Source organism: Vicugna pacos, chromosome 4 (genome assembly GCF_048564905.1).
Source record: "Vicugna pacos chromosome 4, VicPac4, whole genome shotgun sequence".
Classification (NCBI taxonomy): Eukaryota; Metazoa; Chordata; class Mammalia; order Artiodactyla; family Camelidae; genus Vicugna; species Vicugna pacos.
The window spans coordinates 48,845,252-48,871,342 of NC_132990.1; the positions used below are offsets into that span (position 1 = coordinate 48,845,252).

A 26,091-nucleotide genomic window follows, 5' to 3' on the forward strand; every position below is an offset into this window, starting at 1 on the left:
TTCACGGAACTTCTTTTCTCCACATGGTGCTTTGAAGGCTTAGTGTGACCCAGAGATGGCTAACAACACAGAGATGGGTCCTGGAGGAGGGACCATCTGAGCCAGAGCTCAGATAAGGGGAGGGGACAAGGTGCTGAGATAAGGAGATCAGATTCCAGGCCCAGACAGCAAGGTTCAGACAGCAACACTTTCAGGGAAACTACTATGAGCCATGCCCTGTGCTGGGGATCAGGGAGGCAGGTCTGGAAAGGTCCCGCGGCAGCCTAGAACCAAAATCGATGTTCTGGGTGATTTTATAAATGCAATCCTAAACCAGGGCTGCACTCTGAGAAAAATCAGAGCGGTGTGGAGGAAAATTCCATTGGAACGACCATTATTCAGCCATTAGTTTCACTCAATCTTTCTTCTCTAAGAAGGAAAATGCGAAATTGTAAAATTGCCAAATACATTCAGGTTCAACCAGAGTGAATCTGATTGTGCTGTGTGTTACCCAATGAGTCATACGCTGTCAGTGAGGGAAAGGCCCCAAGGGACCGATGATTCCACACTCAGGGACGGCAAAGGGATTTGTCTGGGGCCAGAAGGCAGCGCCAAGGTAAGCTAAGCCCAGGAAGACATGAGGCCCCCAGTTCCTGTTTCAAGTTTCATGGCTCCATTCATTCCTGAGCCACATGCACCAGACTCCTGCTGAGTGTCCAGCCCTGAACCTGGCACCAAAGCTGGAAAGGGATTTAAGTTCTAACTACTGCCTTCAAGTGGAGGACATAGACGAGTGAATAATTCCAATGTAGCAAGGTAAGCCAGGAGCCTGAGCAACAGAGGCAGCCCTGGGAGCCAAACGGTAGCAGCCAACCCTTCTACAGAGCTTCCTCTGTGTCAGGCACTATTCTAAGCACCTTATCTGTTTAATCCTCACAACAACCCAGTGATGCCAAGTCTATCATTGCCCTCTCCCATTTTATAGATGAGGAAACTGAGGCACAGGGAGGTTAAGTACTTTGCCCAGGATCACATAGCTAAGAGATGGAGAAGCTGGGATCAAAACCCAACCAGTCTGGCTCCAAAATCTGCTCCTAACTCTACTCTAAACCACCCCACTTCATCCAGACTGGGAGCAAGGGTGATCTGGAAAGGCCTCCCGGGAAAGATGAAGCCCAAGGCTTAAGGATGAATAGGAAGGAGTTAGCTAAAGAAAGGGGCAAAGAAGAAGAAGTGCATTCCAACCAGAAGGAAGAGCATATGCAAAGGCCTGGAGGCACGAAAAACCACGGTGCATGGAGAATGGCTATAATGCAGTAGGATTAGACTCCAGGAACGGGTGAAAGGGAAAGGAACCAAGTATGCAAGGTTCTTTCCTCCACTGTCTAGTGACTCAGTACCATTATCCGTTATCCATTATCCAGAGCCTAATATACACTCTGATGTACAAACAGTACAAATACATTATTGGAGCTCTCATGGTGTTCGTATGAAGAGATGGAATTTCTTTGTGCTTAAATAAACCAAGATAACCTCAAAGAATAGGCAGGAAGGAAGTACTACCTTGTGCATTTCCACGGAACAAATCTGTTCTCTCTAATCCATACTGTCCAAGTCCATTACCTCATACACTAGTACCTAATTACTCCACCTTACAGAGAGATATGCACGCTTATTAGGAAGGATGTTAACCACCATAGTAAAAATATTCCAAAGCAAGTGAAATATTACTAGGAGCAAAAGAGTGATTTGTTTCTGTGAATTGTGCTTTGAGATGAGATCAAAGAATGCTAAAGGCTTCATTTTAATTACACCTGGAAGGACTTATCCACGGATCCATTTTTGGCTTTCATGCACACAGCAGTCTGCCCCCCACCCCCACTGTGCAGAAATAAATAAATAAAAAGGGTTAAAAATCATATTTACTCTGATCTCTTTGCATTACCCCCATTTGAGTTTTTAAATTACTGTCTTTATTTTTTTCCCAAGGACAATATAACTAAAAAGAAGGTTCATATTTTGAAGTGTATCTATCTGATCATTGCACAAATGTTTTCAGGAGAAATCACTATATTTTTCCAAGATGGGTATGGGTTTTGTCATAGATCAAAGTGAGAGGGAGGAAAAAAAGATAAATCATCAGAGATCCAAAAATACTTTTCATTTGGAGAAGATATCAGGCCATTTCGATGGGCCTGATGGAGTCCCTGTTCTGTCTCCATTACCCGAGGCAGGCAGCCCCAGCCAGGAGCCAACTACCAAGATTATATTCCCCATAAGATGGTCCCGATATATATATATATATATGATCTTCAACCTCTATTGATTGACCAATTTCACAAGCAAAGACTGGTGAAATGAAGCTGAAATGAACATCATGCTTTAACTCATTGAACCTATCAGGCCTGAGTTAATCTCACTGTCCACTGTCTCTGATAGAATTCAATTGATCAATCATGTTTCGGTGATAGTACCATTTCACTGGCTTATTGCTTCTTCATTTCAGAGCTTGACCTGTTAGATATACTCAGACTGGCTTCGACTCCTCTTGGATACACAGAGATCAGCCTCTGTCTGCCAACGTGTGTCATCTCCTGTCCCAGCTGAAAAGAACTCAAGAGGCTTTTGTGTATATCTGTGGTGTGTTTTTTCACCAAACACACACATCAGTGGTGGATTTATGATGTCATGGAACTGAACAAGCACAAATTATAAGAGGGGCTCTTCATTCTGCACCAGAGCACCATCCTTCACTTTCACAGAGCTAAACTGAGGTGTTTGGGCTCTGTACTCAGCAGGGGCATGTTCCTGGATTATACTGGCAAGTACATGTGTCCAGACAGAGTAAGGCACATGTGGCAGTGGTAACAGCAACAATAACAATCACAATCTCCACTCCTCAAGTATGCATTCATGCCGAAACTTCACATTCATCAGCTTCTCTGATTCTCGCCACAACCTCAGGAAGTGGGCAAGAGATGATCATTCCCATTTACAGATGAGAAAATGAGTTCAGAGAGAGGGAAGTGGCTTGCCCAAGGTAATACCATAGAGTTATCAGGCCAGTTGAGCCTGAGAGCCCTAGTGTCTGAGCCCCTGAGTGCCGCACACCCTGCTGAGGCCGACCTGAAGGCAATTTCAGACCTGCCGCATCACTTTGGGTACACCACTCTGTCCCTGACTACCTGGATGAAGGAAACATCCTCCAAATTCATCTCAGAGAATTCTAGAGCTTAGGATGGATTCTAAGATTAGCTGCAGCATCTTCTACAGCTTAGAAACTGAGACCCAGAGGGCAGTAGACAGTTTTTCAAAGTCACCAAGGCTCTCAGCGGCCCAGTCGGGACTCAAATCTGGATCCTAGGCCCTAGGCCCAGGACTTTGCGCTTTCTCTCAACACTTCCCCTGATTCATGCCAAGCCAATGAGCTACTACCAACAGAGAGAACTTCATTCTCCACTGTCAACATGACCCAGTGTGCCGTTTTGGTTCCTTCGTGGCATTTAATTTAATTTTCTCAACTACAAGACAAGACGCTGCGCTTTGGGAAATCCGGGGACACGGGCTCTGCCCGGCTGTCTGCCTGGGGGAAGTGGCTCTTGGAGCCACAAGGCTGAGCCCAGCATGCAGGTCTCTGGAGGAGGCCAGGGCAATGACAGTTTGCAAATAAGCCTTGCATCTGCTCGGAGCTGGCAGAGTCTGCAAACACACTAATGGACTTCCCTCTGCCGGCAGGGAGCTGGGGAGAAGTAATAAATAAAGTGGGCACCTCTGGGGGGAGCCATTGCTGAGGCCAGAGACAGGGCTGAGATGAGGGGTTTGTTGGGGGGGCAGGGAAGGGCTTCTGGGCCTCCCACCAAAGCATGCTGCCCTCCAGTGCACTTTCCAGTAAGCCCAGTCCCTACATCCCCGATCCCCCAGTCTGTGTTCCAAACTGTCAGACTCTTGTCTGATTATACCAATACACTTACAATTCACTCCAGACAGAACAGTTATGGAGTGGAGGGTCTCATACGGTCTGATGTAGCCACAGAGTAGAGCGACCCCACTGGAGAGGGGCGAGACAGAGGCCCAGAGGTCAGATGGAGGCCCTCGCTCAGGAGAGAGTGCATGATGGGAATGGTACCCAGGTTAAGGGGCAGGTTCAGGAGATGACAAAGAGGGAAAGTCTGCTGGAGTTGGTGACTCACTGGCAGTGGCGGACAGAACGCACCTCTGAACTTCCCTGTTAGATGCTCTGGGCTGTCACTCACTGAGGCCTCATCTCACTCAGAGCAAATCCCACAGTGGCTCAGGGCTTACAAGGCCGCACTGTCTCTGGGTCCCTTGCCCCACACCTGACCGCCCCTCCTCCCACTCTCCTTCTGCTTGTTCTGCTCTGGCCACACCAGCCTCCTCGCTGTCCCTTAATCATGCCGAGCACACCCCTGCCTCCCTCAGGCCTTGGCATGTGCTGTTCTTGCCCTCTGGAACATTCCTCCCCAGATATCGGTTTGGCTCACTCCTCCCTCCCCTGGAGTCTCTGGCCAAGTGTCATCTCATCATTAAGACCACCATCCACAAACCAGCATATCCCCTACCCTGTTTCATTCTCTATCTCTTTATCCAGCTTTGTGGTCCTCCAGAGCACTTAACAACACGCTGTTTATTTTCCTTATTTATTCTCCACTTCTTCATTAGAATGTCACTCATGAGAGCAAAGGTTTTTGTCTGTCCCATTCATTGCTGTGTTCCAAGCACCCAGAATAATGTCTGGCACACAGCAGGCACAGAAGAAACACTTGTAGAGTGAGTAGATAAAAGTGGACGTTTCACTGAATGTGTAAAAAAAACAGTTACAAAGGAGACAGCCACTCCTTTGGTGACTCCCTGTTGGGAAAGAATGGTCACTCTCTCCCTGAGGGCATCTGATGCTCATCTCCATGCCTGGCCTGGGGCTTGAGAGACAGAACCCCCTAGGGGAAAACAAAAGGGGCCACCAGGCCTTGCCCATCACAGAGGCCACAGTGCCCAGCTCTGAGTCAGGAGCCAGTAAAGGGATGAATGACTTCCCAAGGGAGAGGCCCAGCCTTGGAAGTGTTTAAATGACAAAGATGGTAGCACATGGGTGCCAGCTCAGGCTCTGCCACTTGCCAGCTGTGTGACCTTACACATCTCATCTCATCTCTTCTGTGCAATGGGGTCGATAAATCCTGCCAAATCTGCAGTGTTGGATCAGAGCAAGCAAGCCAGGGGACCCCGAACGAAACAGTGCCGTCTGCACAGAGAGCATCTCGTGTCAGTGATGACGACAGGGAGGGAGGGCAGGAAAAGGGAAGCCATTTGCTTAATTAAAAAGGACAAGATGTGTACAGAGAGGAGCACCTAGCTAAGCTGCATCCCTTGGTTCAAGTGTTCATTCATCTTTTGCTGGTGCTCTAACCCCAAATATCCCTGTAAGGGGAGCCGATTCTCTGGCAAGGAGATGGAGTTACGTTTCAAGCATGGCAAAGTGCCCCAAGAGAGCCCTGAAGAGCAGGCAGTGGGGGCCCTGAGACAGAGAACATATCTGGTGTTGGGGGTCAGGGAGAGGGGTCAGAAAAGGCTTCCCGGAGGAAAGATTTGGACTTGGGAGCATGAGAGAGTAGGGAAAAGGTATCCCAGAGATAAAACATGGATGGGGCTCTCATCATGAGCTTGGCACCCAAGGAGTATCCCCAGATACACATCAGGCCGTGCTTCTGTCTCCCCAGCACCGGGCTTGCAGACAATAATGTACAGTATAAGTAAAGTTTGCTTTTTCACAGGGTCACAGAATTTCCCAAAGGAAGAGACCCCTGGAGAGAAACTCGTTTGTTGCAGTGGATCTCAATAAGGGTGAGTTATCATATCAGAGGGGATTTTTGAAATCTGTCAGTTACTGGTATTAGGGAGGAGTTATGCCACTTAGTGGGCAGAGCCAGGGGTGCTTCCCAGCCCAGTTCAGTGTGGTGAAGGGTTGCCCTGCATCCTACACATCTTTGGAATGATTCATCATACATTCAAATTGGTGAAAACTCTATGAATATTTGAGCCATTGACCTTAACTCTGTCACATATATACACAGGAACTTGTGTTTTAAGCTATGCTGACTTTTTTAGGAATACAATCTTCACATAAATTGAGGGAAGATTATGCTTTGCTTTGGTTGGAATTTTATCAGGACATGTTCACAATTTGAGAAAGTCAGTTTGCTTATAGCAACACCACCAGAAGTATTTGTGTTGCCAATAAACACAGCTGTCCACATTTGTAGCTGCCACATTTATGGTGATTCTACACATAAGTGCAAGCAACTGACTACTTTATTATGTCTTCTGGTGTAATCATGCCTGAGCATCTACATAATGAAATACATTTTATTATGACTTTATTTTTCCCTTTTTTGTTACAATTGGAGCATTATATTAATTTTTAAATTATGCATATAGGTAGGTTATATTTTCTATAAATTTCATTTTAGGATGGCAAAGGAAGCACTACAAAATATTTGCTTTAAAGAAGGGAGATTGAGCTGACCGGATTTAAACTCACTGCATATGATTTCCAAGGCCCCTCCAGTTCTTCCAATTAGGACTATCCCATATTAGAGACTATCTTCCTGATCTGTCTTTCTGAAAAAGGGGTATCTCCAGGAAAGAGTTCCTCAGAGTGCTTTGGAAGCACAGGAATACAGGTACCAAAATTAACTCTAAAATAGATGTACTGTACTTCCTTGGCATGAATACTGAGAGCTTGTTCCCAAAAGACAACACTGGACCCCCGCTCTCCTTTTTAAAAACCCACTTTCAGTGCAATCATCCAGCTTGTCAGAGCCAAGAAGGGACCCAGGTTCTGTGGCAGCTTCTCCCTCCTGCCGGGTCTCCTCTCAGAGGTCTGCATCAAGGCAAAAAGCAAAAACCACGGGAAGAAAAGACACCTTGACAAATCAGTGCTCCTGCTGCCCTGCAAACATGCAGAATGCGCTTTGGAGCTGGGAAAACACAGGAGGTGGGGCTGAGACTGGGTGACGTGTAAGAGCAGGAGGGGGGTTGCAGGGGGTTTACGTGCTCCCTCTGCTACGAACTGAGTGGTCAAGTACACAGGCTCTAAAACTAGACTGATTGGGTTTGAATCCCAGCCCTGCAACTTGCTGGCTGACCCTAGACTGGTTATTTAACCTCTCATCTTTTCCATCTACCAAAGGGAAGCAGTAAAAGGACCTACACTTCTTAAGGCCTCCGCTGAGCACAGTGCCTGTCACATAGTGAGTGTTTCAGTCTCACTGTCAGCTGCACTGGTCACACTGCAAGACTGGGCTGGGAACAGAAACCTGGGTCCTGGCTCCGTCTCCCTCTGTGGCCCATTCACACTCTGCTGGCCCTCAGAAGACCATCAGTTCCAACCTCCCCCCCCCCCACTTTACAGATGAGGACACTGAGGCGTAGAGAGGGGAAGAAAGTGGACAGACCTCACACAGCAAACTAGTGTTTGATTCCCAGTCCAGACTCCTTCCACAGCATCATGCTGCTTCTTGAACACGCTAAGCATCGGTTTGTACATCTGTGAACGAGGGTGGTTTTCACAGGGTGGCACCAGGGATCACTGAATGCAATGACAAAGGGAAATGTCCTTAGCAAGCCCTTATTAACCTTTGGCAACTCAAGGAATTCAGGCCACTACTCAGCACACAGTAGGTACCTGACTCATATTTATCACACGCATTGCATGATCTTCTCTCACTGGCCAGTAAGTTCCCCAAAGTCAGGGGCCTGTCATACCAGACTACCTGACACATGGCTGGTTCTCAGTAAATATTTATAGTGAATGAATGAATGGTAGCATATCTGAAAACAGAACTAGGAGCAGAGGAGGGCGAGGAAAAGGAACTCTTTGTTTTCCTAACCAGAGGGAAAGCAAGAGATTGAAAAGAAGAAAAAGTCCACTCCCTTATATACTGCTACATCTGTGCTCTGTGCCAGTCCTCAAGCTGAGCTCTGAGGGAGCCACTGGGATAAAATGGAGCTGGACCCTGCCCTTGGAATTCACAGTCTGATGGGGGAGACAGAGAAGCCTTCAGGGGCTCAGAGGTAGCCATGTGGCTGGAAGCCTCTTTTGTGGGGACAAGGAGGGCTTCCTGGGGAGGTGCCATGCCACAAAGAATGCAGATGCAGGCAGGGGACAGAGATGGAAGGCCCTCTCTTTAGGGCAAAGGGTACAGAGACAGCATCACCGCATGTGATGGGCTGAAATTTGTCAAGCCATGCACCGAGAAGCAGGGAAGCCTTTGTGTCTTTTTCTACTTTTCCAGTGGTGCAAGAGACAAAAAGTTGATGTCAGGGCATCATTCAGCAAGACCAGAATCCCCCCTTAGACCCGGGGTCAGAGGGGAAGAAGAGGCTGCAGAGACATCCAGGAGGACCAGCCAGTCCAACAAGCAAGCAAGGAATTTATGAATCCCCAGCCCAATTCTGCACTGTGGTCCAAGATAAGAGCGATGTGCGTCGTCCAACCCAGCTCCTCGGTCCAAGGCGGCGGGGCAGCCCGGCCTCTCCTCCGCCGCCTCAGGGGCTCAAGCGGTCCTTCGGGCTCCTGACAGTGGCCCGGGATCCGCCGCCGGCGCCCCTCACCTCGGCGCGCATCATCTGCTCCGCTGCCCAGCTCCCGGCTGCCGCCGCGCCCGCGCTCCCCGGGGCCCGGAAAGCTGGCATCCGTTGTTACCATAACAAACTCAATTGTTCTCAGCAGGGCGCCGGCAAATAAAGTCATTCATTACGGGCCTCTCCCGGCCGCCGTGGGCTGCGCGGCAATCAGCGGGCCGCCCGCCGCCCCCTCGCGGGCCGAGACACGCGCCAGCGCCGGTACCTGCCGGGGCCCGGCCCGCGGCGCCGCGGCCGCCACGCTGTGCCCGCGGCCCCGCCGAGGCCGCGCCGGCGCGGGGAGCGCCGGCCGCCGATTAGTTTTATCTCCGCACGTCAATTGACTTATACTGATTGGCTTCCTGCCGCCAAATGTCAATTAAATTGCAAATGCTTGGCGGAGGCCGGGCGGGAGAGCCGCCTCCTTCCAGAGGGCGCCGCGCGCTCCCTGCTTTTTGCGCCATGTTCTGACGCGGTTGGATGTCTTTCTCCAGCCACCCCGCGCTGGCAAACCCCGATGCCCTCCTGGAAGGCGTCTGTCCTCCGTTATGGGCCGAGGTGGCGCCCAGAGAACAGGGCGGAAGAGAAGGAGCTGGCCTCTCCCTCTCCCCTGGGCCCTCGGCCCCTTGGCGGGGCTTTATTCGAAGGATGGCAAGGCAGGGTCCCTGAAAATTCCTCAAAGATCCTACCAGGTGACTCCTGACGCGACCTTGAGCAAATCCCTTTCCCTTCGCTCAGGCCTGTCTTTCTTCTGCCAAGGGGGCTTGAAGGCAATGGCTGCTGGGGGCCTGGGTCTGGGTGTGCCAAGGGATCAAGGTCTAGAGAATCGCATTCACTGGGGGCCGACTCTGCAGACTCTGATCTTCCCAACAGCCCTCTGACGTAGGTGGCACTACCCTTTTACAGGCAAGAGAATTGAGGCAAAGGTTAAGGAAGTGGCCCCAGGTCTCTCAGCCAAGGCGTGGCCCACTGGGTTCCAGAATGGGCAGCGGAACTTCAGAAGCCTGTGGCTTCATTACTGTATGCTGTACTCACTGTGAAGAAATAAGAAAGGGAAAGGGACAGGGCACTAACCCAGACCTGGACACCTGCCACTGCCAAGAACTGCGCCAGGTATTTTACATCCATATGAAATTCTCACAGTAACTGTATCACCTGAAGATTACAGTCCCTATTTGACGGATGGGTAAACTGACCCTTGGAGAAGTTAAAGAATTTGTCTAAGGTCACAGAGCAGGCACTTGAACTATGAGGACACTCTCATACCTACATAGAACTTAACAGATTTTGGCTCCTCCTGACTTGGCACAAGACTTTGAGGAAGGTGTTCTTTCTCTTTTCCAGTAAGAAAACCTGGGCCCACAATGACTTGCCCAAGATCACCAGCACTCAAACCCTGTGATTCCCCATCCTATGGTCCAAGCCCCACCTCAAAGAGGCTTCGAGCAAAAATGATTCAGGCTCAGGCTCAGGCCCTGCTCATCCCCCCTCCCCATACTGCCGGGAGCTATGGAGGGGGACACAAGTCATAAATGGAGTTAAGCTGGAAAATGCTTAGGGTCATGGGAAAAGCAGGGAAGGAGGCTCTCAGGAAAGAAGGCATTTGCCAGAGGGACCATACATTAGGCCTCCAAAGAGATGTGGTGGGTTTTGCTCCACTGTCTCCCATAAACCTCCCCCTTTGCTGCTTCTGCCTGCCTCCTTAAGGCTATGTCTTGGGAGAGAGGTATGCAGGTTCTTAACTGATAAAATGTGCCAGCGTCTAAAAGATACAAACCTGACCAATCGTCCTTTTCAGAACAGAGGTGTTAGCGGAACAAAAGTACCATTCAAAAGTGCTGGATGGCGTTTGTGTCTCAGACAGAAAGGAAACGAAGAGAGAGAAGATGGAGGAGGAGGGAGGGGGAACAGCAAGAAGCAGGGAGGAGGGAGGAGGCAGAATCCGGCGCTGAAAAGGGTTGTCCGGGCTCACTGCATCCCAATCAATGACCCAGAGGGCAGGGACCTGGCTGAGATCACACGGCAAGATAGTGGCTGAACTGGAGCCTGGAACCCAGACCTCTCCACCCCGTGACAGGCTCATCCTGCCTCTGCAAGCTGCCCTCAGCTACAACTTGAATTGTTAGCTTCTGAAACGTGGAGCTAAAATTCTGCCAGTATAAATTCTAGTGCATATATCTTTTTCTTCTGACCCTAGCCTGAATAATCCTATCATTAGACTTAGCAATATAAATAAAAGAATCATTTTCAAAAGAGAGAAAGGAAAAACAGAAGAGCTGGGAATGTAGAAAGTTCTCAATGAAGTCTTCTTGAGGAATCTGGATTCAGGGTAAAAACTCTGCTCAGATGATAGAAAAAAAAATTAACGATATTCTTAAAATGTGCCATGTGCCAGTGCTGATCAAAGTAGTATAGGTAACTTCTTTTTTTTAATCACCAGGAAATGCAGAAATTACTATCCCCTTTTGACAGATGAGGAAACTGAAGCTCAGAGAAGTTCAGGCCCTTGTCAAAGCTCGCACAGCTAGTAAATGGCAGGGCTGGGCCCGGACTCCAGTCCCCCCACTGTGCTACCCTGCTGCGGTGCGAAGTCCACCTGTGAGCAGCCAACTGCACTTGAAGGTGACTAACTTGAAGATGTGACAGGGATGTGTGCACAGCAGTGCTGGGGGAAGCTTCACAAATGGATGAGAACCTGAGTAGGAAGCAGGCTCTGTGCCTGAGCTCAGCCTGGCAGGGATGGGGATGGCAGAACTGAAACAAGAGGTGGGACTGATGCCCCCTGTAGGGGAGAGTTGAGGGCCTTCCCACTGATGCCACCCTATGTGACACTCTGGGAGAGGCAGACCAGGGTGGCAGGTAAGGCTATCGAAGGGGCCCAGCTGCTCAGGGTCCAGGCGCAATACCGCCGCTCTGAAGCTGTATGACCTCGGGCAATGGCCTTGATCTCTCTGAAGCTGTCTAAAATGAGGATAAGAGACTTCACCTGGTATAGTGGTGGTTAGTCTTAAATGTGTTAATAATTTAAAAGATATACAGCAAACACTCAGTAAGTGCTCACCACTAGAGTTGGGTTCCATTTGAAGCTATGATCCATATACACCTGGAACATATGCTCAGGTGACCCTTCTGGCAACTGTATTTCAAAAGTGCCCCTGGGGCTGCTATGTGCAAGGTGGACTGTTTGGAGACATTGGGGACATTGGAGGTGGGGACTCCCAGGAGGCTACAGCAACAGTCCAAACAGGAGCACCGAGAGAAATGAGCAGGTTCTTGAAGAGCTAGGACAGAGATGCAGTGACCTTGAAAAAACACCTGCCATGAGGCTTTAATCTGTGGTCACAGGCAGAGGCACCAACTCTCTGAGCTGTGAGGATGGTAGTCCTGCTTTTGGCTAATTTAAGTTGCCAGGAAAAAATAATAAAGAGCAGCCCCTCCCTCTCCTACACCACCAAAAAAGACTTCAAAGCATTTTCCAATCTGCTATTTTATATAGCAGACTGTGAGAGAGATGCTACTCTAATTTCCACAGATGGAAAATGAGCTGGCTAAGGTCACACAGCCAACAGAGAAAGATTTTGAATCTAAATCCAATGCCAGTGATCTCGCTACCACACCACAGAATGTCAGACTGCAAAGAATCCCTAAAATCATCTGTACAAATCTCCACATTTTAACAACAGGAAAACAAGACTCAGAGAGAAGTGACTTGCCCAAGGTCACATAGCCAGCAAGTCAAGGCTTAGAACAGAACTGAAGACTTGACTCCCAAAAGGGTTTGTATCAAGACACCTATACCATGAAGGTGAAGAAGGATGGATTGATCCCCAATAGCAACGGCCCAGACTAAATGCTGGCAGGGAAGTGAGACTCAGGCAAATGGTCAGCCTACCTGGGCACAGCTGCCCCTCACCAAGTTACAAGCATACCAAGCTCACAAATGGCCAGGGCGCACTGCCCTGTCACCCCTCTCCTCCCTGACCCTGGACAGCAACTAAGCTGTCTTGGGTCGATGGTGCCACCTGGTGGCTGGTGCTAGGAAGTGCCTGGCCCCCTGGTTGCTTTCCATCATCCTTTCTAGTCTCTCAAGGGGTCATGCCTTTCTCTGTTCCTCTCATAGCTCAGTTCATTTCACTACAAGCATATCTCCTCTAGCATCTTTTACCCTCCTTTTCTCAATTCTTCCTAAATGACCTTAGGACATTCTCTTTTTCTTCCTCTCCTCCATTTTAGTCCATTTATTCAAGGAAGGACTAATGCAAATGATAACTTGTACCACTGAAAATGAAAACTGGAAATTTCAAAGTAAAATTACACACACACACACACACACACAAAGGTGACCAGCCATGAGCATTCTGGAGACACTCAGAAGCCCCTATGGAATCAGAACAAAAATCTCCCTTTTCTCAATTGCCTTTCACACCTGCTTTTCCTCAAAGGCCAGGAGTCAAGATAAATACTTCATTTCATTTTATTTGGTTTCATTCCTAATCAATAATATTTTCTGTGGGTTTTCCCACCAATGCTATGCCCAGGGTGGGGGTCTTATAAGTCTGCAGGTGACTGAGAGCTGAGCTGAGATGAGGAGACATGCCTGGGTCCCTAAACACCCACTCCCCAGGCTCCTAGGGAGCTCTAGGTAGCTGCTATTGGCCCTGAAGGAAGCCGGCTGGAGGGAGATCAGACCTAAAACTCCACAGGTATTCTGCTGGAAGTGAAAGGAGCCTCCGTAGCTGTGCCTTTCTGTGGGAGCTCAAGCTTAGGAGAGAACCAAGAAGCCCTGCATGCCCCAATCTGCTTCGTATGAGCAGGGACCAGGACCAACATGCTTGCTGGGAGGTCATCACTGAGAACCCAATTGCCAGCCTGCCATTTAACATGCTTTTGAGTTAGTTACCAACAGTTAAAAATGAGGAAAAAAGACAAATGAACTTGTATATAAAACAGAAATAGACTCATAGACATAGAAAACAAACTTAAGGTTACAAGGGGGGAATAGGGTGGGAAGAGATAAATTAGGAGTTCGAGATCTGCAGATACTGACTGGTATATATAAAATAGATAAACAAAGTATAGGGTATAGCACAGGGAACTATATTCGATATCTTGTAGTAGCTTATGGTGAAAAACAATATGAAAACAAATATATGTATATTCATGTGTATCTGAAGCATTGTGCTATACACCAGAAACTGACACAATTGTAAACTGACTATACTTCAATTTTAAAAAAGGAAATAAATAAAAATAAAGAGATTTTACATATGGCTTTTCTTGGGAAGAAATTGGGAATTTTCTTGGGAAGAATTTGGAAGGAGGATTTCAAAAGCCCAGTGTGTCTTGTCACTCCCTCTCCAGCTCAAAGGCCTTTCATGGCTCTCACTGCCCTCAGGAGAAAAAAAAAAACAGGAGAAATTGATGACACCTTTTTTTCAATTAAAACCACTTAACTGGAGTCCCTCTCTGTATGAGTTATAAGCAAGCTCAGAGTTTGCAGCAGCCTGAAGCAGATATTCTCAAAGCCTAGTCCACAGACCCCTTGAGCGGTCCCCAAGACACTGTCAAAGGGTCTGTGAGGTCAAAGCTATTTTCATAATAATGCAGAGATGTTACTGGCCTTCCTCACTATGACTCTTTCTCAAGTATTCCAGGGGCTTTAGGATATGTGATCTCACAACAGATTGGATACAGAAGCAGCTATGTGACTCCAGCTGTCTTCTATTAAGCCAGACACTAGAGATTTGCAAAATCATAAAGCAATGTCACTCTTAGTCTTTTGATTTGAAAAATACATTTCTTATTTCAAACAACATATTATTTATGGTACTTATTACTGCTATTTTTAGTTAATTAACAAATATTATAAAATTTTGTCCATGTGAATTAACCTACGTAAATTCAAAAGCTCCTTGGGATCTTTGATCATTTTTAAGAGTTTAAAGAGTTTCCAAGACTGACAGTTTGAGAACCACTTGTCTAAAATAATGCCAAGATGACTTGAGATAGGACCATGAGAAGCTCGGAATCTTGGTACCAAAGAGAAACTTAGGAACTCCTTGATCCCATGTTTTAGATGAGGAAACAGGTCCAGAGAGAGGAAGGGACTTCCCGAAGGTCACCAGCAAGTCAGCCAGAGTGAGGACTGGAATCCAGAGCCCAGGTTCCCTCCTCCCTGGCTCCTGCCTCAGAAGCCTCTGGTAGTTGGGGTGCTGTGAAGTCCGTGAACTGCAGTTTGCAGTCAAGGATTAACTACGGTCCAAAGCCAGAGAGGAAGAACCATGAGATGCTCTGCCCCACAGGGCAGCATGCATTTGGGGTGGGGAAGAAAGCCAAGTCCACTCCACCTTGAGCTCCAGACGGCCCCGGCGGGGGCCTGCCACCATGGATGTGACTGTCTCCTCTGCTGTCCGCTCAGCTGCTGATCCCACAACTCTCATTCTGCTTGACTCCAGAGCCGACTCACACTCTCCGCCATCACCACCCCCACCCCAGCCCTTTACATCCCCCAGGGCTCTCCCGGACACCAGTGCACAGCCCCGTGGGAAAACCTGGTGCGGGGAGAGGAGAGGGGGCCTGGGCCAAGCAGGTGTGCAAACAGGCAGGGGTGGGGGAAGGGTGTTTAGTGGTGTTGGCTCTTACTCACTGAATCAAAGTGAAACTCAGGGACCCAGGAACCAGGAGGAACCGAAACCTGACCCCCCCACCCAAGGGACAGACCCTCGGCACCAGGGAAAGGCCCAAGGAGCCCCTCTGATTGACCACCTGGCCTCAAGTCCCCTACTTTACCAAGTAAGCCTCTGACACTTGTCTGCCTTGGGCTCAGCTGAGGTGCCGCTGACTGCAAAGCCGGAAGGACAGGAAAGTGGCTAGCCAGGCTGGGAAAACCAGGTCCCTAGCATCACTGCTGCTAAGTGCCCCCTGTGCCTGGACTACCCTGTCCACAAGGGGTGGACTGAATGAACCCAATCTCACTCTTCATCAGGGCTGCCTACGAGTGAGGCTCCTTGGCCCTGCCCTCCTACCTCCCCTACGTCACCCACCTCCTGCCTGAGAGCTTGACTGCCCCCTTCCCTGACCACACATGTGTGCAGGCATGCACACACACACATAAACACACACATACACACAGCCCCATCCAGCCTGGTCAGGCAGGGCCCGGCCTCCTGCAGGCTTCAGCTGCCACAGACCAGACTCAACCAGACTTGTTTCTCAGAGTCCACACTAGGACTCTGGAAGCTCAAAGCCTTAAGGGTAGAGAGAAATAGAGCATAAACGCCGTGAGCAAGGTGAGCAGAGGGCAGTCTAAGGACCACTGGCCCAGCAGCCCTACACGATTGTTGCTGTGTAGGAAAGCCCACCCAGTGTCCCAATTTGATTTTTTCCCAAGAAAAGCCTTATGTGAAATCTCCTTATTTTTAAATGTTGGTGACTAACTCAAAAGCATGTTAAATACAGGACAAGGCGAGTAAAGCATGACTGGCAGGCTGGCAACTGGGTTCTCAGTGATGCCCTCCCAGCAAGCATGTTGGTCCTGGTCCCTGCTCATACAAAAAGAGAACTCAGGGAAGGGACCTGCATGGCATCCAGGAAACACCTCGTGGAAGGGCAGGGAGGGGACCTGCCCTGCTGAAGCCCCAGGAGAGATCAAGACAAAGTGATGGTCATTTCCTTATCTCTCTACACAGCCTGTATGGTCTCCAAAGCTCCATGCTGGCCCTGGATGAATCCAAGGGCCTCAGCCAGTTGTGAAGGACCAATGGCCCAACACTGAAAATTCCCCTGGGGAGTAGACCAGCTCTGGAAACCAGGCCAGGCTGACAGACCAGCCTCAATGATGGCATTCCACGTGGAAGGCCTTGCCTGGTAAGAGACAGAAGAGCTCAGAGAATGTGCAGGGACTAGACGCACGGAAGGGATAGGGAGGGGAAACAGGCGGCCAAGGAGGGGAGGTCAGGGCTCACAGTCAAGAGTTGAGACCCTGGGGTGATAGGCTGATGGGGCTGGGTCAGGGTTGCTGGTGGCTTTCAACAGTGGAAGCAGCAGATGGGCCGAGAACGGAGGAAAGGAGGGGAGAGAAGAAACTAGGATTTGCCACGTCAAATGGCAGTGGGATACCAAGGATGTTCTGAGCCCATTCTGTCCCTCTAGGTTTTCTGGGGTTTTATTATGTGACCTAGTCCGATCCCTTCTCTTCTCCAGACCTGTTTTCTCCTCTAAATAATGACAAGGGTGACACATCCCAGATGCTCTCCAAGGCCCTTCCAGCTCCACCAGGGGCTGGTGACATCCAAGCTGGTGACCCCAAATCCTCCCAGGGCTCCACTGCCTTGTGTATCCAGGGCCTCATTTTGCGGAAAACTGTGGCTTAACCCTTTTATTCGTCCATCAAGGGGGCTGAAGGTCCTGAAGAAAAGGAAGCAAAGGAAAGCCAGTGGCCCTTCGCTGTGCAGCTGACGCCTGGGGGCGCTGTTGTTCAGTCTTGGTGCCCACAGTGGCTGACTGTTAACAAACAGGAAGTCGTGGGGGGCAGAGGAGCCGCTTTCAGCTGCCAAACAGAACTGCGGCTGGAGCCTGCTTGCCCGCAGCCTGTGACTCGCCTCACACCCTCCAGCCCAGCCGCGATCTCCCTCAGCCGCCATTTACTACCCACCAGGCCCTGGGGCGAAACCGTTTGCCAGAATGGCTTTATTTTATCCTCCCCAATAATGCACAACTTAGGCCCCCTCTATTTTCCACATAGCAAAATGGAGGTTCACAGAGATTAAGTAATTTGCCAAAGTTTTCACCACACAGTCTCAAATCAGTTGGACCCTGGCCTGTGAGCCTGGGTCCTTGCCTCAACACCTCACCTTATTTGGGGCCTCCAGAGATCTGTGGAATGTTGGTGCCACAAGGGCTGTCTACAACTCCTGACTCAGGAATCCTGAGCTTTTCCATGAATCCCATTCCCTGTTGGGAACTCTGCTGCAGCCTCCTGCCTTCTGTCCCAAGCCCAGGAGCAGTAGATAGGGTCTGAGTGTCCAGTAAAGGAAGAGGGTCCTAAGAGAGGAAAGCCAGGGTCTGCCCAAGGTCAGAGGAGCCCTGGGGACCTGTGTGGTCTATGAGCTTCTGAAACCCCTTCCCTCCCCTAAGATGGCCTCCAGGGATGTCTGCAGGGCAGGGCTGAGCTGGGGCTCCCAGCCTGGGAGAAGGGGAGAGGGCAGCTGGTAGGAGAAAAAGCAAGAGCAAATACAAAAAGGAAGAGGGTGAGTGGGTGAGTGTGTGTGTGTGTGTTGTGTGTGTGTGTGTGAGTGAGTGTGTATGTGTGCTCATGAGAGAGCGAGAGAGCAAGAGAGCGAGAGAGAGAGAGAGAGAGAGAGAGAGAGAGAGAGAATGAGAAAAAGAGTGAGAGCTGGATCAAAAGACAGAAGCAGACACAAGAGGAAGTCTCGGTAAACAGGACACAAACAGAGGCAGACAGCACTGGAAGAGATGCACCCTCAAACAACAGACACAAGGAGAGACAAAGGCAGAGAGGAGACAGGCGCCCCCAGAAAGCGGGATGGACATAGTCATGACAGATCCCCTAAATACCCCCAAACCTCCCCGTGAGGGAGGGTCTTGCTGGACTTGGCATCCTTTGAAAAGGACAGGCCACCTCCGGGTTTTGGCTGCCCTTCCTGGGCCCTCTTCAGGCAGAGGGCAGTCCAGGACCCAGAAATTCCACCTGCAATGTGTCCTCCACCGCCCAAAAAGAAGCTTCTGGCCCCCACAGTCCACACTGGTGCTGGACTGGCTGGCTTTCTGAGCTAGTGAAAGGGATTCGCACTCGGCTGACCTCCGTCTGTTGAGGGCCTTTCAAACTGGGGGAATGAGAGGAGGGGGAGGTCGAGGGGACCTGAATGGTGGCCCTGGAGACGGCGGAAGGAGGCCCCATCAGAGATCAAAGGCCCAGGAAGGAACAGAGGGTCTGGGGCTGCCCTTTCACCCATGGCCGCTATTCAAGGCTCTGCCTGCTCTGCCAAGTCCAGCCCCGCCACCACCGCCTCTGGGCCTTCCGGGGAGGGAGGCACTGCCTCGGGCTCTGTCCCTGCAGCCCAGCAGGATTCCTTAGGCCCAGGCCCCAACTTTCTCCACAAAAGCTCTCAGCACAGTTCAACCAAGAGACGAAGCTTTGTCTCACACCTGGGTAGACCCTGGCCTGACTATCAGCCATCCACAAGCCTCCGAGCAACTTTGTGCACCAGTCCGACACCAAAGGGCCAGGCTGGGGATAGAAACACAGGTGATGTGGCCCCGTCCAGCCAAGTCCACATGGATGGTGCACTCAGAGTCAGATAGCAGGAGGGAAAACAAGGAGGCAGAACCACTTCCAGATGCAAGGAAGTGACAGAAGCACTTGACACCTAGATTGTAACAGACCTCAGAAGTCACTGAGTCCAAACCAGAATGCCTGCTTTGGCTCCTCTGCCCCTCGTTTGTCCAGTTCCTGCTCATACCTCCAAAGACAGGGAGCTCACCACCTTTCCAAGCTGACACTTCTAACCTTGGCCCAGCCTGGCTGTTGTCTAAAAGCTGTTCCTTGCACTGAGCTGTGATCTGCCTCCCTGCAGTTTCCTTTAACCAGCTCCATCTCTGCCCTCAGAGGCCCCAGGGACCTTATATGCTGCCTCAGCCACAGAACCGTTCATCTGAGATTTGGACACAGTGGCTGGTCTTGGATGCAAATGTTGGGGGGAGAATCCTAGAATTTCTAGCCTAAAAAGGCCCTTGGCAATCCATTGATTTGACAGTGTCCTAACTTGTTTGTTTTTGTTGCAGAGTTCTACTCAAATAGAGCTTTCCATGGAAGCCAGAAATACCAACAGAAACACTCCTGGTTGAGGAGACTAGAGATCCCCCACCCCGCCTCCCCACCATCCTCACTAATTTTGAATCTTCTACAGGCATGTGACCAATCTATTCCACCAAGGAGCATTTATTGAGCACCTACTATGTGCCAAGCACTTGTATTCAAGCCATGTTATCCAATACTGTAGGCACTGGGCACATATGGCTTTTGAGCCCTTGAAATGTGCAACAGAGGAACTAAATTTTTAATTTAATTTGATTTTAATTCAAGTTTAAAAATAAGCCTTGTAAAGTATTTTTTTCCTTGATAATGTGCAACTTCCTATGAGGACCCTTCCCAGATCTTTTTGGTCAATGTCAGCCCCTCCCTGCCCTGCCCTCCAGCTCTGGTGTCATCCTCCCATCCCAGCATCACCCCACATCACCCCACACACTGGCCATCAGAGGGGCTGTGGGCTTGCCAGTCTTGCCCACTGGCCTGAGGTCTAGAGGGCAGGTCCTCTGTGACGGAACTCTCCCACCAGCCACCCCTGCCCTGAGGCCTGGGCAGGAGCATGGCACCAGGAAATGCCCACAGGGTAAAACCCAAGTCTGAATGCGAGATGACTTTGAACCAGGGCTAAGCAAGCAGCTCCACCCTGCAGAGCCTCAGTCACCTCATCTGAAAAATGAGGATGAGGACCCTCTGCCATCTTCCTCTTGGCCCTCTATTGACTCTCTTGCCCCATGGCCCTTCCCTCAGGCTGCCGAGAATAACGGTGCCACGGTCTGTAGCCTCAGTAGGCCAGACCCCCGGTGCACCCAGCACTCTCTGCGTTTCCCCAGTGGCTGGTTCCTATGTTCTCACCACACTCTTGGCAGCATCCCACCGGCTGACCATGCCCTTCTGCTTGAAACTCTCCTCACACCGTCCTCAGGTTCTGTCCAGCCCCAGGCTGCTCCACCTCCAAAGCATCTCTCTGGAGGGGCTGAGAGACAGCAGGTGGCCGGACAATGCCAGGGAACTGAGGCCTCAGGGGCTCTCTCCCCTCCTCCCCACCCCAGGCCACACCAGCTCTGTGGCTTTGCCAACGTGGAACTCCCCAAGGCCTTGCTTTCCTCCTCTATAAAAAGGGAGTGGCAATGTCTGCCTCTTCAGCTCCCCTTGAAGCCAGTGAAAAGATGCTGGGAGATCCAGAGGGAGGATGGCAAAGGGCAGTAGGAAGCACCACACTATACTCCTCTCAGGCAGCTTGCTGATGTGAGTGAGGGCACTTCTGCCCACCTCTCTGCCCAACCATATCCAGTCTCGGTGATGCAGGGCAGAGGAGAGAACGGGCCCTCTGGTTGCTTCTTGAGTCTCCCAGTCTTCCCAGTCCTGGAAGCTTCCAAGACCAACACATCATTCTCCCTTAGCCCCAGACCACAGACTAGATCACGTCCCAAGTCTTGCTGGGGATCAGGGCTCAATTATAAATTCCAAGACTGAAAGGATCTCAAAGATCATCCAATCCTGCATCTGATTCTTGATACTCTTATAAAGCAGCCCAGCAAATGGCTACCTCAGCTCTAACATACCTCTAGTGACAGAGCACTCACTACCTCTTGAGGCAGCCCCTCTTTGCCCTAGACCACTCCCATGTTTACAACGTTATTTTTTATTCTTATCTGAACTCTCCTCTGCATCTGCCACACACTGACCTTTGAGGCCACACAGCAAAGTCTCATTCCTCTTGTCTTCCATGTCAGCCCTCCAAATATTTGAAGGCAACAATCTGGTCTTGCTCATTCTTCTCTGCTTAGTACCAAAATGTCCCTAGATCCTTGAGGTGTTCTCCAGATACATCTCCATCCAGGTTATACCCATCTGGACATATCCCAGTTTGTGACTGTCCCTCTTAAAGGTCAATACCCCGAGTGGGCCACAGTCCTCAGGAAGGATCTGCCCGGCACCGAGCAGTCTAGACGAACACCACCCGCATTCTGACCTCTCTGCAGCTTGAGAGGCTAAACCATGAACACCATGACCACTGATCAGAGACTGAAGGCCAATACAACACTCCACAAACACGGTAACACAGTCCCCCCAATTCAGGACCCATCTTTTTTTTTTTTTTTCTTTCTTCAAAACACTCTGCCTGGATCCCTCAACCTCTGAGGGAGCCTCACATACCTGTCCCTCCACATGATCAAACACAGCGGAGCCCAGCTTGGGCACATCTGCTGTGAGTCCAGGTGACACTGGGAGAAAAGATAACAGCGTCAATCCCATAAAGCAACAGTGATGGTAGGCCCGTGCCTCTGCAGTAACTCAGCACAGCAACCCGCCGAGTTAAAGACTTCTGACATCTGCTCTGAGTGTCAGGAGCAGGGGAAAGAGGTGAGGCAGGTTCCAAAAGCTGTGAATCATCCCCCACGAACCCCCCACACCTCCAAACAGAGGCCATGGGCCCAGCTCCTGCACTGCCTGGAACACACAGACCTCAGGCCAATCCACTACTGGGCTGACTCAATTTTCTAGTTAGAGATCTTAAGTATTTAGACATGTGTTCACAAGAACATACGTCCCTTACAGGGAGCCGAGAAAGGGAATTGTGCCGAGGAAGAGAATAATTGAATCAAGATTTCTGTCACGTTGCTCTCAGGCCCTCGACCACGGCCCCTTTTTTTCTTTTCCTGATAAAGGTTTTACAGACTCCCAGGGGGTCATTCTCCTCTCAAACCCATTAATGTCAACCAGCACTGGCAGCGTGTCCAGGGAAGGAGACCCAGGTTAAGGCGGGCCCATGTCCAGGACAGAGGAGGCCAGCCCCCGAGGCCTGGGGGGCAAGCTGAGGGCTGAGAAAAGCCAACATGGAAGATGGTCATCTGTGTTATCCCCGGCAGGCCCCTGCACCCCCTCCTTCCAGGCTCAAGGCAGAGATGAGATGATAAAGAACTTCCTCAATCCCCTCCATCCCCACACTGAAAGCCTCTGGGAAGGGGTGTGCTCAGCTCCTCAGAGAACCCACTTGAGGACCCCTCTACCCCAAGTGTGCCCCTCACTCGGCCCAGGCCCTCTCTTTCCTCAGGTCCCCCCCAGAAGGGGACACTGCTGCTGAGCTCCTACCCTCCACACCCTGCCCTCAGGCATCACATCTGCACGGGCAAAGGCTTCTTAGAGGCCGCAGAGCACGGGCCACAAGGGCTCTGTCAGGCCTACCTTTCTCCGCCAAAGGACTGAAGATGGCAGGGGCCCGTGAGAGGTCCAGTCCCAGCCGGGGCCCTGCCTGCCTCTCCCACAGGGCTCAGCCCCTTCGCCGTGGTCACCGAAGGGCCTGGGCCTGGCGCCCCCGGGGCTTCGCGGGTGCTTCCGCCCCTGAGTGAGCGCCCCGCCCGCCCGGAGCCAGATCCCGTCGGGTCTCGGAAAGGGCCGCGAGGGAATCTCTTACCTTCATCTCTCTTGCGCTTGTTGGTGTCGGCACTGGGGGATGTGATGCCCAGGATGCCACTGATGGAGTACGAGGAGCCGGCCGAGTCCGTGCTCACCGAGGACACCTGCGTCACGGAGCCCGTGGACACTGCGCAGAGGGAGAGGGCGGTCAGGGCCCGGCAGGGGGCTGGGGGCGGCGCCGGCGAGGAGGGAGCCCGGGCCCCAGCCAGCCGCCGAAACCAAGGCACTCCCCCTACGCGGGGCCGGCCGGAGCGACGCGGGGCCGGAGCGACGCGGAGAGCGCGGGGACAGGGCGGGTGTGTGCTGAGGCCACTCGCCCTATGGCAGTGCCCACACCTGGGCGATGAGAGCGGCCCTGGGGCCACTTACCCAGGATCTCTGGGGAGGTGAGGGGGAGGATGGGCAGCAAAGAGAACTGTCGGTGCGGGAGACACGGGACATTGTACGAAGCGCACTCTCTCAAACCCCAGCCTGTCCACGCAGGAGGCACGCGGATGGAGCAAAGAAAGAGGGGAGCTGGGCCCCACCACCTGCCGGTGCTAAAAAAGACCTACTCATCAGGCAGGCTCACTCCTCACTTAACACACACACCCACCATCTGCACACTCATACACACAGCCAACACAACGCCAAATGGCAGACTGTTTCTTTTACATTTCCTCAATGTCTATTTCCCTTCCAGTTTACCTGGATTTTAATATTTAATATTAATTCTGTAATATTGATATAATACATAATGTACTGTGTACTATATATAATATATATTGATATATATAATAATGATAACGTTTTCTGAGAACTTTGAACTAAGGCATTCGGGCATTATCTCATTTGATTCTGAGAACAAGCTTTTAAGGTAGATTATGTGGTTATCCCGTTGGAAAGGTAAGAAAACCAAGGCTCAGAGAAGGTAAGTGACTTGCCCAAGGTCACACAGCTAATAAGAAGCAGATTGGTGACTGGAACCCAAGAACCAAAGTCTTAACCCCTATACCAATCTCTTCCTCACTAATTAATAATGAAAACAGTAATATGCTTCACATTAATACAATGCTTTTCATGCAGTGCTTGCAGTAACCTCAAGTGCTATTACTCATCCCCATGTATCAAATGAGGACCACAGGCAAAGTGATTTGCTCAAAATCATCTAGCTAATAAGCAGTAGCATCAGGACTCTGCCCTGGGTCTACTGACTTAAAGTCTAGATTTCTTCTGTCCAGAAATGTGGACCAGATCTCTAAGATCCTAAGACTAAGAATGGAGGAGGGGAGATTTGTGCAAGTTTCACACTAACTCCTGGCCCCAGAGTCTAAGGGGGAGACCATTCGATCATCAGAGTCCTCTCGAGCTGTGCAGCTAAATTTCCATTCCTGGGCTGTGGGATTTCTTTCTTGGTTCATTAAAACCTACAGACCCATTTCAGACACATTTCCTTCGGCTATAACTATTGACTCTAAAGTGTAGGAAATTACTAGAAATGGTGGTGATGGCTTGAGAAGCTATTTGTTGCTTTCCTTGGAGCACATCCAGCTCTTGTTCCTATGGACCTAAAGGGAACAGGGCCTTTCTTCTTATATTTGAGTTTGATTTTAGATCTTCCTTAGGAGACACAGAAGTAGAAATCGTTAACTTCTCTTTTCCTTCACCAGAAGCTGCTCAAAATAGATTTATGCAAATCTCACAACCTTTTTTGTATTAAGGTGCAAAGCACAGAGGAAGAAAGAGGATCACACGTCATTTGATACTTTAAACAACAACCACCACTTATAACCAAAGTTCACCATGTTGCTGACAGAGATGGTATCATTTGTTCCAATATTTCACGATCACACTCAGCTCAAAAGACCCAGGTTCCAATTCTGGCTCCACCACTTACTGGTCATGTGACCTTGGACTAGTTATTTAATCCCTCTAAAACTTTGATTTCCTCACTTCTCAATAAGTTTTAAACTCTAAGGGCCTGAACACATATAAGATATGGTTTTATACAAATTTCTGAGACAAGGTATTCTGCTAATCGACAAGTGGAATTATTCCTCTAACCCGATTGAAAGAATATTTTCAGTTACTCTTAGTTTGATATTCAGTGCTACATGACCTCAAATGGTTACAGCTGCGAGTGAAATCGCAGCCATGAACACTTCTCAGAAACCTTCCCCAACCCTCTTCACCCCAGCTCAACAGAGCTGGTCCTCCCCTCCCTTCTGCTCCCACAGCACCCTGTACTTTCTTCTGGAGCCTTATCTCAGTGTTTTGCAAACTTCTCTTGGTTACATTTCCCCATTAGACTGAGAAGCCCTCGAGAATGGGGATTTTGTCCTGCCTTCTTTATAGTCTCTAACACCGCGGGCTGCATAGCAGGGGTTTAGAAAATACCTTTTGAATAGATTACTAAACGAAGAATTATTTTATAGAAGGGAGAAATTCTGTCTTACCTTTATCCAGAGAGGCAACCATGAAGAATCAGAGACCTCAGAGGGTACTTGGGTTGTGCCCCTCAGTCCACAAATGGGGACACTGAAGCTCAGAGAGGTGAAGGGACATACACAGTTCACTAGGTGAATTAATGACAAAGCTGGAGCTATAAGCCAGGCCTCTGCCTGTCCCCTATCACCATGGGGAGTTCAAGTTTTCAGGTAAAGAAGGAGAAAAAAGGGTGTAATTAAGGTGTGATTAAGCGGAATTGACAGGGACTATGGCAACCAGAACTTGCTGAATGGTGGCCTGCTTTCTGATAATAGAATAAACTTTCCCTCAACTAACCAGAGGTGTTCCCTTTATTCCAAATGGAGAAATAATATGCCTTGAGTAGACATACGTTACTTTCATCTCACAATCTTTTCAGGGAAGGCAAGGGAAACTTCTGAACTCCTGAGTAGTAGGAAATATGACTCCCATCCTTAGGAGTCCTGCTCGATCTCAGACTTCACCCATGAGTGTCAGAAACCCCACTGGCAGCCCTTGACAGTTCACGGAGCACATGAGATCGAAGCAAGAGAGAGAGAGAGAGAAAGTTTGGGAAGTTTTGCTACATCTTCACTCAAGACTGCAAGTGCACAAAGAATTGTAGAAGGGCTGGTTGATAGAAGAAAAAAACACATTCAAAACTACTTACTGACTAATGATGCAGAAAATGTTATGAATAAGTATCCCTTTCTTGATTTATTACTTTAATTATCTGACATTCTATAGACCCCCATTAGTGGATTTTTTTTTTGGCTTAGATTTCA

General features: G+C 49.9%; 1 protein-coding gene across 1 annotated transcript in view; it reads right to left on the reverse strand.

Moving 5' to 3' along the window:
* The window catches only part of PAX5 (paired box 5), a 169,106-nt gene that overhangs the window by 123,369 nt on the left and 19,646 nt on the right, over positions 1-26,091 (reverse strand). Inside the window, exon 5 of the mRNA XM_072959742.1 lies at positions 22,860-22,988. Coding sequence (XP_072815843.1) covers positions 22,860-22,988 — 129 coding nt within the window. The remainder of the gene's footprint in view (positions 1-22,859; positions 22,989-26,091) is intronic.